General features: G+C 33.1%; 2 protein-coding genes across 3 annotated transcripts; both read right to left on the reverse strand.

Annotated features, from left to right (window-relative positions):
• Positions 1 to 294: 294 nt before the first annotated feature.
• LOC120414789 (uncharacterized) lies at positions 295 to 1,869 on the reverse strand. 2 transcript variants are annotated; one of them, XM_052710584.1, is made up of 3 exons: positions 1,536 to 1,869; positions 1,382 to 1,447; positions 295 to 1,326 (listed from the first exon to the last, which is right to left on the reverse strand). In XM_052710584.1, the coding sequence occupies exons 1-3, from the start codon at positions 1,593 to 1,595 to the stop codon at positions 493 to 495; spliced, it is 960 nt and encodes a 319-aa protein (XP_052566544.1). In that variant the 5' UTR covers positions 1,596 to 1,869; the 3' UTR covers positions 295 to 492. The 2 variants fall into 2 exon arrangements, with proteins under 2 accessions (XP_052566544.1, XP_052566543.1); XM_052710583.1 differs by having other exon boundaries at positions 295 to 1,335.
• A 3,281-nt stretch (positions 1,870 to 5,150) lies between these two features.
• LOC120414802 (uncharacterized) lies at positions 5,151 to 7,088 on the reverse strand. The gene is made up of 4 exons (XM_052710582.1): positions 6,590 to 7,088; positions 6,298 to 6,521; positions 6,079 to 6,233; positions 5,151 to 6,016 (listed from the first exon to the last, which is right to left on the reverse strand). The coding sequence occupies exons 1-4, from the start codon at positions 6,656 to 6,658 to the stop codon at positions 5,202 to 5,204; spliced, it is 1,263 nt and encodes a 420-aa protein (XP_052566542.1). The 5' UTR covers positions 6,659 to 7,088; the 3' UTR covers positions 5,151 to 5,201.
• Between the last annotated feature and the right edge of the window lie 9,461 nt (positions 7,089 to 16,549).

A 16,549-nucleotide genomic window follows, 5' to 3' on the forward strand; every position in this document is an offset into this window, starting at 1 on the left:
CCTTGTACAAAGAAGTGGGTATTCGAGAGTGCCTTCAAGGTCAAGAAATTTTGTGATCGTGCAAGAAGCTTAATTTGGGATAAAAATCTTATTGCGGACGCAATACAAAGCATTTCACTTCCCCCAATCGTCTGAAGCAGGAAAAATAAATGGTACCAATCACTAAAAAATACAACAAATCCTGCACAACATCCGCGTGGCTTCACTTCCCCTAATCGATTCACCTTAAAAGAACAACATTTATTCAAACTAAATACCTCTGCACTGATGTTTTAGGAGGACGATTGAGAACACGAAAGATTATTAAATTAAAGATAACGTTTTATTTTTACCTCTTACATTACGTTACATAATAACTTCACAACAGTGATAACCAACACACTTCCACTAAAACTACTATTTGTTCAAACACAATAACTGTAGTTTCCTCCGAATCGACTCCAATTCGCAGAATTCAAAACTAACAACAACTCTTCCGTTGCGACACCGCAGCTAATCGTAACCCCCAGCGCACGTGCCATCATCCACACAGTAAACGCACTTACAATCATGACTTCTGACCTTCTTCGTCACTGGCTGCCTGATTGTTGTCGTTGTGGTGGTGGTCGTCGTCGGTTTCCGGGACGTCCGACAGCCGCACTTTTTGGTCGTCGCCGTGGGTTTCCGGCACCGCTTGCGGGTTGGTTTCGGCGTCGGCTTCTCCGTGAACAGCTCTTGACTCTGCTCGCAGCTGTTGGTTGGGAAGCGCTTGGCACTGCTGTACCGGTTGGTGTCCACTTCTTCGCTTTCCTCCTTGATGTACTCCTTGCGGAAGGTGATTAGTTTTTGGGGGGTTGTGGATGGTGGGGTTTCCGGTTGGTCTTCGCAGGGGGTGGTTGGGGTTGTGGTTTTAGCTAGTCGGTCGATTTCCGATTGGCAGGGTTGGTAGAGTTTGGATTCGCTGGGTGGATTGAACGGCTGATTTGGCTGGGTGGCTTCCGGTTGGTTGGGTTCACAGTTTCGGTTCTGTTTGATACAGTCTAGCAGTCGGTTGATGTTGTCGTTTGTTTCACGCAGCTGATTGATGAGGAAGTCCTTCACACAGTTTTGTCCTTTTGGTCGAGGAGGTCGGGTGGCAGGAGCTGGGTAAGAAGCCGTCGGTAGACGGTACGGGTAAGCCTGGATGACGGTGTACGGTTGCATCACTCGAGGGGTCCCCGAAGATGCTTCTCGCTTCTGTTGCCGGGGGTCGTCCAGCTGGATCATGATTGTCGAGGGATCTTCCGGTACGGGGCTCACTTTGGGCAGATCACTCGCGAAGAAGCTTTGCTCTTCCGCAAACGTTACCTGTAAGCACTAAGGTTTGTTTCAACTGCTGTAACTTTCAAAGTGTCTCGCATACCTTAACCAAAGCCACGATTGTTATCGTAGCGATTGTCGCCATAATGATCCGTCTTTTCATTCCGGTCTGGGAGGGGAGAACGATTTGCAATTAACCCAAACTACTGGTGAACTGTTTATCAAAACACCCGTGTTGTAGCTTAAATAGTACGTACTTTACGGCCCGGGTTTAGGCAATTGACAAAAATTGCGCCGTGTGTTACGAGACGTGACATATCGGCTTCTGGAGGTTCAACAGTTCGGGAATGGTTCGCCGTAGTGGGGCGCCTCAATGGAATCCAATCGGATATTCAGTCAGTTCTAGACGGTTGTTTGACCAATATAAAGCTAGCTTTCAAAATTTGCTGGACACATTCAAATTCATCAGCGCGGAGCTACGTGATGACAAGGAACAATCCAAAGTTCGCTGGAATAATTTAAGTTTTAGTTCCTGTTTACTTTCCCAGCACAAGACACTGTTTGTACATTCTCCCGGTGCACTAGGCAGACTAATCCACCTAAAAGCTAGTGACTTTCTACTGCTATAAGTTCAACTCGTTCAAATATTGGCATTTCGGACATCGACATTTAACAAACTCACTCTCTCTCTAAAGTCAACAAAAGCTCTTGTTTTTATTGAGTCATCTTATCAAATATTGCTCTATCAGTGCATCAGTCGTTGGACAGATTTGTTTTGTAAGCAAAGTGTGCGATTAAACATTGATTGCAGCTGCGTTGCGTCCAACAAACACACAGTCCGATGGTAGTCTCTCTGGCTCTCTGGTTGTTCAGTGATTGTAACAGTTGTTCGTTGCTCGTTCGATTTGGGGTTCTTTACCGTAGTCGGGTTGCATGGGGTCTTGAAGTTAGTACCGTACGTAACGTCCGTAGTCCTTGTTTGAGTTGTTGTCGTAGATTGTGCTGGATTGAAGAGTTAGGAGTAATTTAAAATGGTTGTAAAAAAGTGATTTTGGAACACACATTTGATTCGAAGTTTAACTCAAACAATTCTCCAAAATTTAAATATGTATTGAAATAATTGTGGGAGAACTTGCTTCATAGAAATCTTGCTATCAAGTGAGGCTTTCTTAATTTCTATACAGTCCTATAATTGTCAAAAACCTGTGGACTAAGAAAACTCCGAGCCAAAAAGACCGACATTTAGCGATCTTTACAATGTTTCAAAGCAAAATAACACAAAAATTGTTGCCAAAATCTAGCCGACACGGAATTTAATTGAATTTAATTCGTAAAAATATCTCACCGAAATACACTCAACCCCCGGTGGTTGGTCACTTTTTCATTTGACACTTTTATAGTTTGTACCCCGTTGGTTGGTCAAAGTCAAACTAAAATGTGACGAGCTGTCACTTTTTACACGGCGCTCACGCACACTATCAAAAAACGTTTGGTAGTAAGTGTGAACTCCGTGTAAAAGGGGTGTCAAACCATTGGGGTTTGGTGTAGTAGTTTATGAAACAAGAGGTTTTTGTTTCAGCACGGGTCGTACATTTATCTAACGAGGTTCACCAAGTTGGATAAATACCACGAGTGCTGAAAAAATCAAGTTTTGCCACGAGTTGCATATACATTTTTGCTATTCCGAAAAACGCCCTCTGAATTGAATTTAAAATTGAATTTCCATGTGTTAGTCTATTCGTCGTCACATCAAAACAATATAGAAAATAATTATTTTGCGTCACAAGTGCTGAAATGTAGAACTATTCAGCACTCATTTGAATAAATGTGACTTAACATAATCACATGCATTTTTGTATACAAACTTAAAAATGTTCTCCTTTTGAATTTTAATGTGTTTCAAAAGAAATTTTCACAAATATTCAGTAACCGAACAAGTACTGTATAACGCCTCAGAATTAGTTTCAAAATAGCAATTGAAAAGTTCAATATTCAAAAAAAGATTCCAACTTCAACTTTACGGAGTTGCGTAGTTCTTTTTGGACAATTAACCATTTGTTTCGGGTAAATTGAATCATTTTTAAAGGTTTTTCAAACAAGCGAGCTATTCTAATACATTCCAAACTCGATTATCCGATGTCCTCGAAAAAAAAATCCCTTCGGATAATCGAATCTTTGCAAAAACGGCAATTGAGCTCAAATATGTTCCTAAAGGAGCCATTACACTACCGCAAACAAACAAACAAACTCGCACCTTATCGTGTTTGAAAGTTTGCTAAACTTGCAAACTTGTTTGCGGCAAACTCGCAAACAAGGTAAAATGTATGCAGGCTGACGTTTGTATAAACAAATCCAGGCAAACTGACAAACTGTCAGAAAATGCGAGTTTGTTTGTTTGCTTGCCGTAGTGTAATAGCTCCTTAAATATGCTTTAAACTGATTTGGAAATTTCAAATCCAGGATGGTGGTGATGAAATATTGGGAAATGCAAAATTTAAAAATCCACAGCCATTCCCCACGAAAACAGCATGGTTCGAAAAAAAGTTCTCCGATCGGGCTCAAAATTTTTCTGGGGGTTCCTTGGCCGAAATAATTAGACCCGTATTTTTTCGTTTGGCCATTAGGGTGACCTACGCCGTGTTAGGGTAGTCCGAAAAATGGCAATTTTCGTCGATTTTCTCAAAAACCACTTTTTTTTCAAAAAATCGTATCTCCGCGCCATTTTATTTGATTTTAGCAGTTTTAGACGCAAAAGAAAGGTGATTAGTTAGGCTATTTAAGAAAAATAGTAAGAAGTTTCAGAAATCTAGCTTAACATATGAAAAGGTCGTATGAAAACTTAAAATGCTGTTTTGAAGGTCTCGGGACCAAAAAGCCTATGTCTGAAAATATTTTTATCGGATTCCTCGGAAAATTTCACATAACATATCAAAAAATGGTGAAGTTATGTTTTCGATACTCTGAGATACGATTTTTTGAAAATAAAAACTGTGTTTTTCGACGCGCCACGCGCAAAAATGGAAAAATGACGAAAACTGCAAAAAAATGTTTTTTTTTCACTAAAACTGCGATAACTTGAAAATTTCAGCGATGACCTATACATGTTAGGGTACCAAAAGTTGCGTATTTCAAGTACACAAATTTTGGTCATCGCTGAAATTTTCAAGTTATCGCAGTTTTAGTGGAAAAATCGATTTTTTCCCGTTTTCGTCATTTTTCCATTTTTGCACGTGGCGCGTCGAAAAACACAGTTTTTATTTTCAAAAAATCGTATCTCAGAGTATCGAAAACATAACTTCACCATTTTATGATATGTTATGTGAAATTTTCCGAGGAATCCGATAAATTTTTTTTTCAGATATAGGCTCTTTGGTCCCGAGACCTTCAAAACTGTATTTAAAGTTTTCATACGACCTTTTTAAATATTAAGCTAGATTTTTGAAACTTCTAACTATTTTTCCTAAATAGCCAAACTAATCACTTTTCTTTTGCGTTTAAGACAGCTAAAATCTGACGAAATGGCGCGGAGATATGATTTTTTTTTAAGAAAGCGGTTTTTGCGAAAATCGACGAAAATTGCCATTTTTTGGACCACCCTAACACGGCGTTGGTCATCCTAATGGCCAAACAAAAAAATATGGGTCTAATTTTTTCAGCCTAGGAACCCCCAGAAAAATGTTGAGCCCGATCGGAGAACTTTTTTTCGAATCATGCTGTTTTCGTGGGGAATCGCTATTTATATATATATATATATATTTTTGCAATTCCAAAAAAACACCCAATGAATTGAATTTAAAATAAACTTTGAAAAATATTTGCAACGGCCTGAATGTGAACAAAAAATGCAATTTTTTATCCATCCTGATCATAACTTGATATCGACTTCTTAACGTTGCTTTGTCTGTGATCTAAACTGTGCCAAATCATTCATCTGTCGTCCTTCTTGCTTTGCATTGGCGCTTTCGTTCCTCGTTATACGAATCCATCAAATTCATAAACCCATTGTTCTGAAACCGTCGAACCGGATTCAACAGCCTCATCCTTCCTCCGACCTTCGGTCTGTTCAATCTTTGGTCAACGTACTCGCCAAACATCTTGTTGGTCATACTGGCCAACCTGTTCCACATCGACGGTTCATACAGTCCCTCAACGGGCTCGATATCGTACGTGCGCAACCCGCTCGAGTCCACGTTGACCGTTTTGACACCGTACTTGAACGGCACGGAGTAGTTCCGTTGGCCACTGTTTTTGTACACATCGTAGTAGATCTTCATCAGATCCGCGACCACCTCGCTGGTCGGTTGTCCTCCGCGGGACTCCTTGATACGATCTAGCTGATCGCGAATTCGCTTGTACGACGGAGGTTGTCTACCGCCGATGTAAACTTCATCTTCCTCGTCATGCAGATCGTCGCTCGGGGGAGCTCCGACAATGGGATCATTTAACGAACCGGGCTTGCAGTTGATCAGAAGATCTTTGTTACTTTCGGGCACACATCTACAGAAGTAACCGTCCTTCTGAACTACACCGTCTACCGTGGAAGATCGCTTGAACGAGTTACGGAACAGCGACGTTACTTCTGGTTCATCATCTAGATCCAATTCTTCACGAAATTTCCTACCAATCGCCTGCTTGAGTCTAGATCTTTTCATACGTTTGTGTCCTTTGGGACACGATTTATCTGAAAGTGACGACGAATTCCCATAAGATACATACATGCAATCCACGCAGTCACATTCTGAAAGGAACAACCAATGTTAATGCGACAAAAATTCAACACGATCGATCGAAATTCCTCACGTCTCGCCTGATGGTCGATCCTGGCCCTCAGGTTCAGCTTCTTGCACTTTTCCTGCACGGACGGAACCGCTACCTGGAAGTCCAGCGCTTCTTGTTCAGCTTCGCAGGCGACGTTAGAACGTGGCTTTTCAACGTGGAACAGTTTGTTGTACAACCTGATCGTCGATGAAATTAAAACCGTCAAATGAACCCTACCACAACACACCCCGTGACACTCACTTGGGACAGGCTGCCTGCTGCGGAGCTTCCACTCCGGCGTTCAGCGTTTCGTAGTTTTCCTCCTGCCGAGCGGCTGATCGCACGTGCTGAACGTCAAACGCGTAGTTCTTCGAACGGGCACACTCCGTATCGGCCGGACGCTGGATCGCGAAACTTTCCCGGCACGGAATGCAGTCATTGCAGCACCGCTCGGTCACCTCCTCGTACGATCCGTAGCCTGAGGGCTGCGATAGGACGGACGGACGAACAACTCAGTGAACACTTCCCAACCCAACACCCCCACAGAACTTACCTTCGCCGACGTAGGGCAGGTTACGAAAGCCGCCACCAAACACACCACCAGGATCAAATTTCGCTTCATCTTGCAGGATTAGACACTAGTCCGAAACGCAGCTTAGATTACCAGTTTTATAAGTAATTTCACCATTATTTGGCAAAGTTATCACGCGCGTCTGTTGAACGAATCGCGCCAACCAGGTTCGGCCTGCGGGCAGAGAAAGTCACGTACCAAGAGGTGGGCTCCATTATTCTGGTTCTAGCCTTTTTTTGTCACAGCTAGCATTTTTTTTTCACTTATTCACGGTGTAACCAACTTGGTAGGGTTAATGTTTACCCTTTCGTTTTTGCACCTGAAGCAAAACATTGCGATTATTTTCGCGTAAATTCAAGTCGCGCACCAGAAGAATGTATAAACGGGTGAGCTGTTGCATCATTTGGCCAGACACAGACGTAATTATTACCATAATAATACTGTAAGGTTTCACTGCTACAGGAGGTATCAAAAAGGCTTGAAAATTAATTTGACGCCAGGCGTTGAACCTTCTCGCGGGGGTATCATTATATGCTTGATCTTGAATTTTCAAAGATATTAATTTGATATTTCAATAAATTAAATAAATTTGTTAAACTTATTTCGAAGCTCTTTACAATTCAACCCCGTTTCCAGATGGGTCAATAAAAACATTTCTCAAACAAAATAACATTGGTTAACCCTCCACAGCCCAACCCAGTCAGTAGGTAGTAGAGGTGGGCAAAAAAAGAGCGAACCGCTCAAAGAGCCGGTTCACTGAAAAGAGCGAACGAACCGTGGCTCACAAAAAAAGAACCGCGGTTCTTTTTTTCAACTCCGCTCTTTTGAAAGAATCGTTTCAATATGGCATGATTTTTGTTATAAATATAATTTATTGAATTTCAAAAAAAATGTAGTATTAAATTTGTTTTTGAGAATTGAAAATGCAATTTCAAAAAAATCAATGCTTATAAAATAATCCCAAAAGTAAACGATTTTCTTAACAAAATGAAATAAACTTTTCAGTGTGCAACTGATTGTTCATTAAAGTAAAAAACTTTCAAATTTTAATCAAAATAGAAGTCTCATCCACTGAAAACAATTAAAAATCATTTTGGGATCGATCAAAAATATTTTGATTTTTGGTCAAATTCCGTTCCACAGTACCTAATGCAAAAGTTTTTTTTCTCTTTTTAAAAAGTTCATCAATACTTCGATATTTTGAAAACTTATGATTGCAAAAGAACTGGGGATGTGTAAAATGCATTTTTAATCTCTTTTTTCATTAAAATGTCTTGCTTTTATTTTTTTGTGACTTTGGCCAGAGTTGAGGGACATAAACTTCAAAAAATATTTGGTATGGCCAAATTTATAAAAGTCCAATGTGAAATAACTTATAAAATCACACGATTCTTGAAAAAACCCCTATTCATTCAAATTTTGAAAAAAGAGCGAAAGAGCCGTTCAAAAGAGCGGCTCTTTTTAAAGAGCGAACGAAAATGAGCGGCTCCTGAAAAAGAGCGGTTTTGCCCACCTCTAGTAGGTAGGCTCCAATTTGAAAATTCGTCAAAAAATCGTCATGACTTTGAAAAAGTGATTAAAAATGTCCTTTTCAGGGCGATAAAAAAACAAAAATAAAAGAATTAGCTACTAGAGCCATTGTTGAACTGATTTTGATAGAACCGTTGTAAATTTTCTTGAAAAACAGTAATGGTTCGGTAACTAGGCTGAGAACGTAGCTCTGTTACCGAATGCTGCTCGCTAACTGGGCTGAACGGAAAATGCCGAGGGGACAATCAATGCATACTTTCTTAGTAAAATATAAAAATAGAAGTTACCTAAATTTGTGTTTAGAGCCAATTTTTCAAGTTTCCTTAAATTTTGACATGAATTTTCACAAAAACTAAAAAAAAAGTTATATTTTTTGCTCTTGATTGTTGCATCCTTTGACCACTCGGTCATTATTGTTTGTTTTTGTTATTTGACCTTTGTCTGCTTTTTATGTGGGCTACAGCCCAGTTAAACAACGACCATTTTCCAAACGACTGCTGTAATTCGTTTGCCTCAAACTTTTCAAAATCTACCCAAACATTGAGCGATTGCACAAAAAGCTGAAGTAGAAAAGTATTCATCATGATCAATTTTTGACAGTTCGTTCGACAGTTTGGCTGAAGTTTCAGTAAAACGGTTGTCAAAACAACTGAAATTTCCACAAAAAAAAACATGTTTGTTTGTTTTGTTGTAAATTAAGTTACATTCTTTTGCTAGTTAAACAGAAATAAAAATGAAAACACATCTACTATTTACTGATTTTAGCGAACAATTTGACTTTTTTTCAGAAAAAATTTTGCTTCATTGCCGAGTTTCAGCAAAAGTGACGATTACTGAATCGCATTTCGTTTTTTTTTATTTGGCTAAACTGCAATCCAAATTTTGGCGTGAAAAAAAAATATTGAAAAAAACATCAAACGAAACTATTTCGAAAACGGTAAACTTGATCAAAATTTCTGTAAGGTTTTATTTAATTTCAAATCAAATTTTGCATCTGATAATTAAGGTATTTTTTTTAACTGTGTTTTAAATTTTTTCCAAAAGCAATGATTTTTTTCCATAAAATTGGCAACACTGACACTGAATATTTTTGGTTCATTCCAATTCCTTAAAATTTTAGTCGCCGGAATGCCATTCCCTTGAAATGTTAATTGTATTTTTGAATTTATAAATCTTCAAATCACAAAATCTTCCAATCATCGCGATCGTGCTTTCTTGTCGCACGTCGATTTAGCATAGCATAGCATTGGTGTCTACCAGTAGCTGCTACTTCGTTATTGAGCAGGACGCTCAGAAATTGCTCCGTGGACCACAGATAAAAAGTTGGAGCCAATCATCACCCCTTTACAATTTTCAAAGGTCCCTATCATGCTGATCAATACCGACGCCGGTCACGGCCAGTGCACAGTGGGCGAAATGGAACCCAAAATCCAAATGGTATGAAAAATTGTGTTTCTAATGTAAAAAAATCCGGGGAATCGATTGGTGATGGTTTCATCCACCGCACAAAAAGGCAAAGGGTCCATTTTGCCCAAATTCCCAATTTTTTTTATTAAAAATCAATCTGTATGTAGAGCGAAGGCGTCATGCGGCCATCCAAAATGCACTTAACTTATGCAGGGTTGTTACGGACGGCGCGGATCGCGCGGATGGCGCGGATGGCGCGTATCGCGCGGATCTGGCGCGGATTTGCTGGCTAATTTTGCTCAGGCGCGGATTTCGCGCGGATATCAATTTGATAAACAAAATAATTGATAACGATAGAATTTCTTTCAAATTACAAAGAAAAATATTATTAGGAATTAAATAAATTAATTCTTTTTCGTTGAGTGCGAAAATATCAGTTTCTAAGAAGTTGTTAATGAAGAAAATTTTGTTCAAAAAATTATTGATTGTTTTTTTTTCTTAATATGAAACTTCGAAATAATCTTCAAGAAGCGATTTTTTTAATGTATGGAGATTTGTTATATTAATTCAACATAACATTACAACTCATTATTTTTAAAACATCTGCCTTACAATTCAAATAAATATCAAATTTTATTAAAATCAAAAGAACAAAATTCGAAAAATTACAGAATTTTAAAAATTTGAAGCAATGAAACTTTTTAGATTTTCTATGTTTTTCAATATAAAAATTTAAATTTTTAAATTTTTGGTTTATTAAAAAAAAACAAAACTTCTGTTACCACTCTGATTCAGGTAGAATTGATTCTACTCCCAATGGAGCACCCACAGTCGAGCAGTTTTTGACATTTCGCTCCATAAAAAATACATTGTACAAAAAAGCAAAAACTGCTCGAATGGAAATGTTCCATTTGAAATTTCAGAATTTACATATTCAAAAAATAAAAAAATTAGAATTCATAATTTGAAATTGTCAAAACTTACAGACTTAAAAAACCTAAAAAAGTACGAATTATTAAATTGAAAAATTACGAAAATGTTACAATTGATTTTGTTATTTTTATTTTTTAAGGAAAGTTCTTAAGTTATCAAATAAATTTTTTTTAAATTATTAGATTATTAAATTATTTGATTATTATATTATTATATTATTAAAATTATTAAATTATTAAATTTTTAAATTATTAAATTATTTAATTATTAAATTATTTCATTATTAAATTATTAAATTATTAAATTATTAAATTATTAAATTATTAAATTATTAAATTATTAAATTATTAAATTATTAAATTATTAAATTATTAAATTATTAAATTATTAAATTATTAAATTATTAAATTATTAAATTATTAAATTATTAAATTATTAAATTATTAAATTATTAAATTATTAAATTATTAAATTATTATATTATTATATTATTAAATTATTAAATTATTAAATTATTAAATTATTAAATTATTAAATTATTAAATTATTAAATTATTAAATTATTAAATTATTAAATTATTAAATTATTAAATTATTAAATTATTAAATTATTAAATTATTAAATTATTAAATTATTGAATTATTAAATTATTAAATTATTAAATTATTAAATTATTAAATTATTAAATTATTAAATTATTAAATTATTAAATTATTAAATTATTAAATTATTAAATTATTAAATTATTAAATTATTAAATTATTGAATTATTAAATTATTAAATTATTAAATTATTAAATTTTTAAATTATTAAATTATTAAAATATTAAATTATTAAATTATTAAATTATTAAATTATTAAATTATTAAATTATTAAATTATTAAATTATTAAATTATTAAATTATTAAAATATTAAATTATTAAATTATTAAATTATTAAATTATTAAATTATTAAATTATTAAATTATTAAATTATTAAATTATTAAATTATTAAATTATTAAATTATTAAATTTTTAAATTTTTAAATTTTTAAATTTTTAAATTTTTAAATTTTTAAATTTTTAAATTATTAAATTATTAAATTATTAAATTATTAAATTATTAAATTATTAAATTATTAAATTATTAAATTATTAAATTATTAAATTATTAAATTATTAAATTATTAAATTATTAAATTATTAAATTATTAAATTATTAAATTATTAAATTATTAAATTATTAAATTATTAAATTATTAAATTATTAAATTATTAAATTATTAAATTATTAAATTATTAAATTATTAAATTATTAAATTATTAAATTATTAAATTATTAAATTATTAAATTATTAAATTATTAAATTATTAAATTATTAAATTATTAAATTATTAAATTATTAAATTATTAAATTATTAAATTATTAAATTATTAAATTATTAAATTATTAAATTATTAAATTATTAAATTATTAAATTATTAAATTATTAAATTATTAAATTATTAAATTATTAAATTATTGAATTATTAAATTATTAAATTATTAAATTATTAAATTTTTAAATTATTAAATTATTAAAATATTAAATTATTAAATTATTAAATTATTAAATTATTGAATTATTAAATTATTAAATTATTAAATCATTAAATTATTAAATTATTAAATTTTTAAATTTTTAAATTATTAAATTATTAAATTGTTAAATAATAAAGTTATTTAAATATTAAATTATTAAATTATTAAATTATTAAATTATTAAATTATTAAATTATTAAATTATTAAATTATTAAATTATTAAATTATTAAATTATTAAATTATTAAATTATTAAATTATTAAATTATTAAATTATTAAATTATTAAATTATTAAATTATTAAATTATTAAATTATTAAATTATTAAATTATTAAATTATTAAATTATTAAATTATTAAATTATTAAATTATTAAATTATTAAATTATTAAATTATTAAATTATTAAATTATTAAATTATTAAATTATTAAATTATCAAACTATTAAATTATTAAATTATCAAATTATTAAATTATTAAATTATTTTTTGCCATTTTCTTAGTTCGGATCATTTTCGGAGTCATATTTTAGTTTAGAGAAATTTAGAGAAGGAAATAATAGAAATTTCGTGTTTCGATTTTCCAGAGTAAAGTTTTGGCGAGAATTATCAAGCACTAAATACCTAGATTTTATAATTTGGTGATTTATTTTATGGCTTTAATTTTTTAAAATTTTCGAATTTAATTTTTTTCTGAATTTGTTTTTAAAGCAACGATATTTAAAGTGTTGTAAAAAACGCTAATATTGTTTCAGAAATGGCAAAAAAGATTCCATTTGGTACAGGTGCGATATGAATCCACAACTGATCAACGGTACTGATCCAAATGCCTTCTGTATTATTCTTTTTTCGATTAAAATTTCATTCATTATGTTACACCCTTTTATTTTTTTTCGCGATTTTTTTTTATATGGCGCGGATTTCGCGCGGATTGGGTTTTGGGGTCGGCGCGGATCTGGCGCGGATTTTTTCTCGACTTTTCCGTAACAACCCTGCTTATGTGAAAATGTTCCAGGAATCCAGTAAAAATAACCACTTGCACCGCAAAAATCATCTAGGGTCCATTTAACCTCAATTCCGCTAAAACTGATTCTTCAATCTTTTTATTTAGCTTAATTTCTATATCAACATAAATGTATCAAACTATCAAGTGCAAATCGTCATTCTTATGTAAAATTGTCTGATCTTTACGATAAAAATATTTTTTATTTCAGACCTAACATTTGAAAACGGCCAGTGCTAGTGCAGTGCTTCAGTGCTTTTATAACGGAATTGGGGTTAAATGGACCCTAGATGATTTTTGCGGTGCAAGTGGTTATTTTTACTGGATTTCTGGGACATTTTCACATAAGTTTAGTGCATTTTGGATGGCCGCATGAAGCCTCCGCTCTAAATACAGACTGATGTTTAAGAAAAATGTAAAAAAATGGGGAATTGGGGCAAAATGGACCCTTTGCCGTTTCATGCGGTGGATAAATGATGATCATAAATGATGTAACATTCGGAAATATTTTTTTGTGTGTAGGGATTCAAATATAGTATTAATTCGACCGCGATTCTCCAGAAATTCTTCGTCGGCGTGCCTTCCGATCAACGGTGATGTAGGAAGGGCTTCATTCATTAAAATGATGTTATATCATAAGCCTTGCAACATATTCGACGGTGTGCCTTTCGATCATCTATGATATAGAAAGGACTTAATCCAGCAATACGACTTGGTAGGAGAAAAAACATGACTGCGCGTCCCCACAGGCACCAGTAATCTGCTTTCTTGTCGCACGTCGAATTTGAGCAAAATTGAGTCAAGAACGCCATTTTCTATGGCTCAATGCCTCACCTTTTATCTTTCACAGATCCCCAAAATTCGATATCAATCCTGACATAGGGGAAAGTGGGGCAAGACGACCATATGGTGCAAGAGGAACAATCGCTCGTAAGGCCGTAATTTTTACAATTTTGTTTATTTCCAGTATGACGAATTGTTGCTAGCAATGCAATTAGCTGTTTCTACTACCACATAACCGCCAAAACGACGTAAAAGCCACGGGGCATAAGATTGAATGAAGTTTTTTTCAAAACCTTTGTTTCCTTATAATATCTGGAAAGTACAAAATAAGGCTGAGGGTTCGTTTTAAGGCTCATTTTATCAAAATGCTATTTTTCCTGAATCAGTAGTGTCCCTACCAATGACTTGCAAGTACTATAAAGTATGATTTATGTTTTGGTTATTTTGATAGAGAGCTTTTTAAAAATCTTGTTTAGGTGGGGCAAGTGTACCAAATGGATTTTTAGTATGGAAAAAAATACGAATTGCTGCAGCAACATATTTTATTGTGAAAAAAAAATACATAAAAGTTCTTAAAAACTGATAAACAATTGTTTAAAAATTTGTCCATACACGATATAATAATATCATGAAAATTTACTATTTATCATCTAAGTAATTTTTTTTTTCGTAAAAACGGTCAAATTTTTAGTAAAATATTATTTTTTAATCTAAAAATGAAAGAAACGTTTCAAATACATCCTAATCTGATGTATCTAAGTGATAATAGTTCAATTGTTAGTAAATTAGCATGTTTTTTCATGCATTGTTCCTCTTGCCCCAACGGGTTGTTCGTCTTGCCCCACTAGTTGAGTAGAACGTACGAAAAATCAAAAAAATTAAAATCATTTTTTTACATTAAAAACAGATTTTTTTTAAACTTGTTCTATCAAAGTCTCAGTCAAGACCTGGAATAAGATGATTCTAAAAAATCCGACAGATTTTTTAACGTTTTTAATGGTTTATAACGAGCATTTCCTTAGCTTGTTACACTTGCCCCACTTTCCCCTATTCAACAAAATCTGACACTTATCCATGAAAGAAGTTTCGATGTGATCGTGCTGTCTTTAAATACCCTGCAAATTGATGCAAGTGCGACAAATGGCCAAAGGGATTCTAGTTATAGAAAGCGGAGAATTAGGGCGGCTCAAAAAATAAAAAAAAACTATTGCGCAGAATTATCTTAAGTGTTTAAAAGTGAAATAAAAAAATGTTTACATATTTTTTCTTACATACATTTACAACTTACATTCACAAGTTACAGATTCTAGAATATTTAGATACAGTCATCCCACATACTCGAAACACAAATTCGGAACAATTTTGTGATAATTTGTCAATAGCATGCCAAATGCTGCTTTTCGGTCGATCCCAACTATTTTTAGGACCTTCATTTGGACATTCTCTAGCTATTTCAGCAGTGAAAGTAGTACTTTTTAAACAAAAAACCTCATTTAAAGACAATTTTATCGAGAGCAGCAAAACACTGCCTCCAAATTTCCTGTTCCATAATTGTTGGATGTTATTGTGCATCCCAAAATTGTGGAACTCCTGAATTTAAAGGATATTTTCACAAAAAAAGTTAGCAGACCGTGTATAAAACATCATTACACACCAAACTCTCATTACTGAATTCAATTAAATTTACTGAAATTTTAAGTAAATGAATAATTGCTGAAATTTCAGCAAACTTTGACAGCTCCATACAAATTTTAACTGAAGTTTAGCGGAAAACTAACTGAAAATTTCAGTAGTGCAGTAAATATTAACTGAAAACGATCATCAAAATTTCCTGTGTAAGCTTGAGTTTCATTAGTTTCAGTGTGTGAAGTCATAATTTTGTTAAAAATATGTATTCCTGGACAGAACAAAAGTAAGAAAAAAAATCTTTTTTTAAACATTGGCCGATCTGTGAACTGTCTCAAATATGTGGGATGACTGTATCATATTTGTATGGACAGCTCACAAATTTGTATGGAAACTTGATTGGAAGAACCAATGACTCCAAGGCCCCTACAAAGTTTAAGGCAAATCTAAAAAAAGATGGCCGAAATTTAGAAGAATTGTTCATTAAACAAATCTTTTTTCTGTCTCAGATTTTTTTTTAATTTATCAATTGCTGCAAAAATATATAATATAGAAGTTTTATATCGTTTCAAAGAAGTATTTATTCAACAAATTTGGTACAGTTTTCAACGCTTATAAATTCTATTTTACACATAATTGCCTTACTCTAATTCCTACACGTAAAGCTGTACAGACTCGTGATAACTTTCTTAATTCACTATCACATTGGAAACCACACAAAAAGGTACCTAAACTAACTAAATAAATAAATTAGTCTCTCTTTACTTTACACTGACTCGACAGTCTACTGCTTCAGCGAGTTACTGCTCGCAACTTTACTGCCTCCTTTGGCGCCCATAAGTTGCGACAGCCTCAATGACCTTTTCTTGTAAGGAATTTGCTTCTTTTTCTTTGCGCATTCGCAATCTTTTTTCGGTGCTTCTTCATACGAGCTCTCTTCGTCTTCTTCTTCCTCTTCTTCCTCCTCCTCTTCCTCCTCTTCTTCCTCAGCTTCTGATTCGTTTTCTTCGTCTTCTGAGTACTCACTTTCCTCGTCCTCGCTTTCTTCAATCTCTGAGTATCCGCTTTCTTTCGAGTATCCAGAAGATTTGGAT

The sequence above is a fragment of the Culex pipiens genome, chromosome 3, assembly GCF_016801865.2.
Source record: "Culex pipiens pallens isolate TS chromosome 3, TS_CPP_V2, whole genome shotgun sequence".
NCBI classification, from domain to species: domain Eukaryota; kingdom Metazoa; phylum Arthropoda; class Insecta; order Diptera; family Culicidae; genus Culex; species Culex pipiens.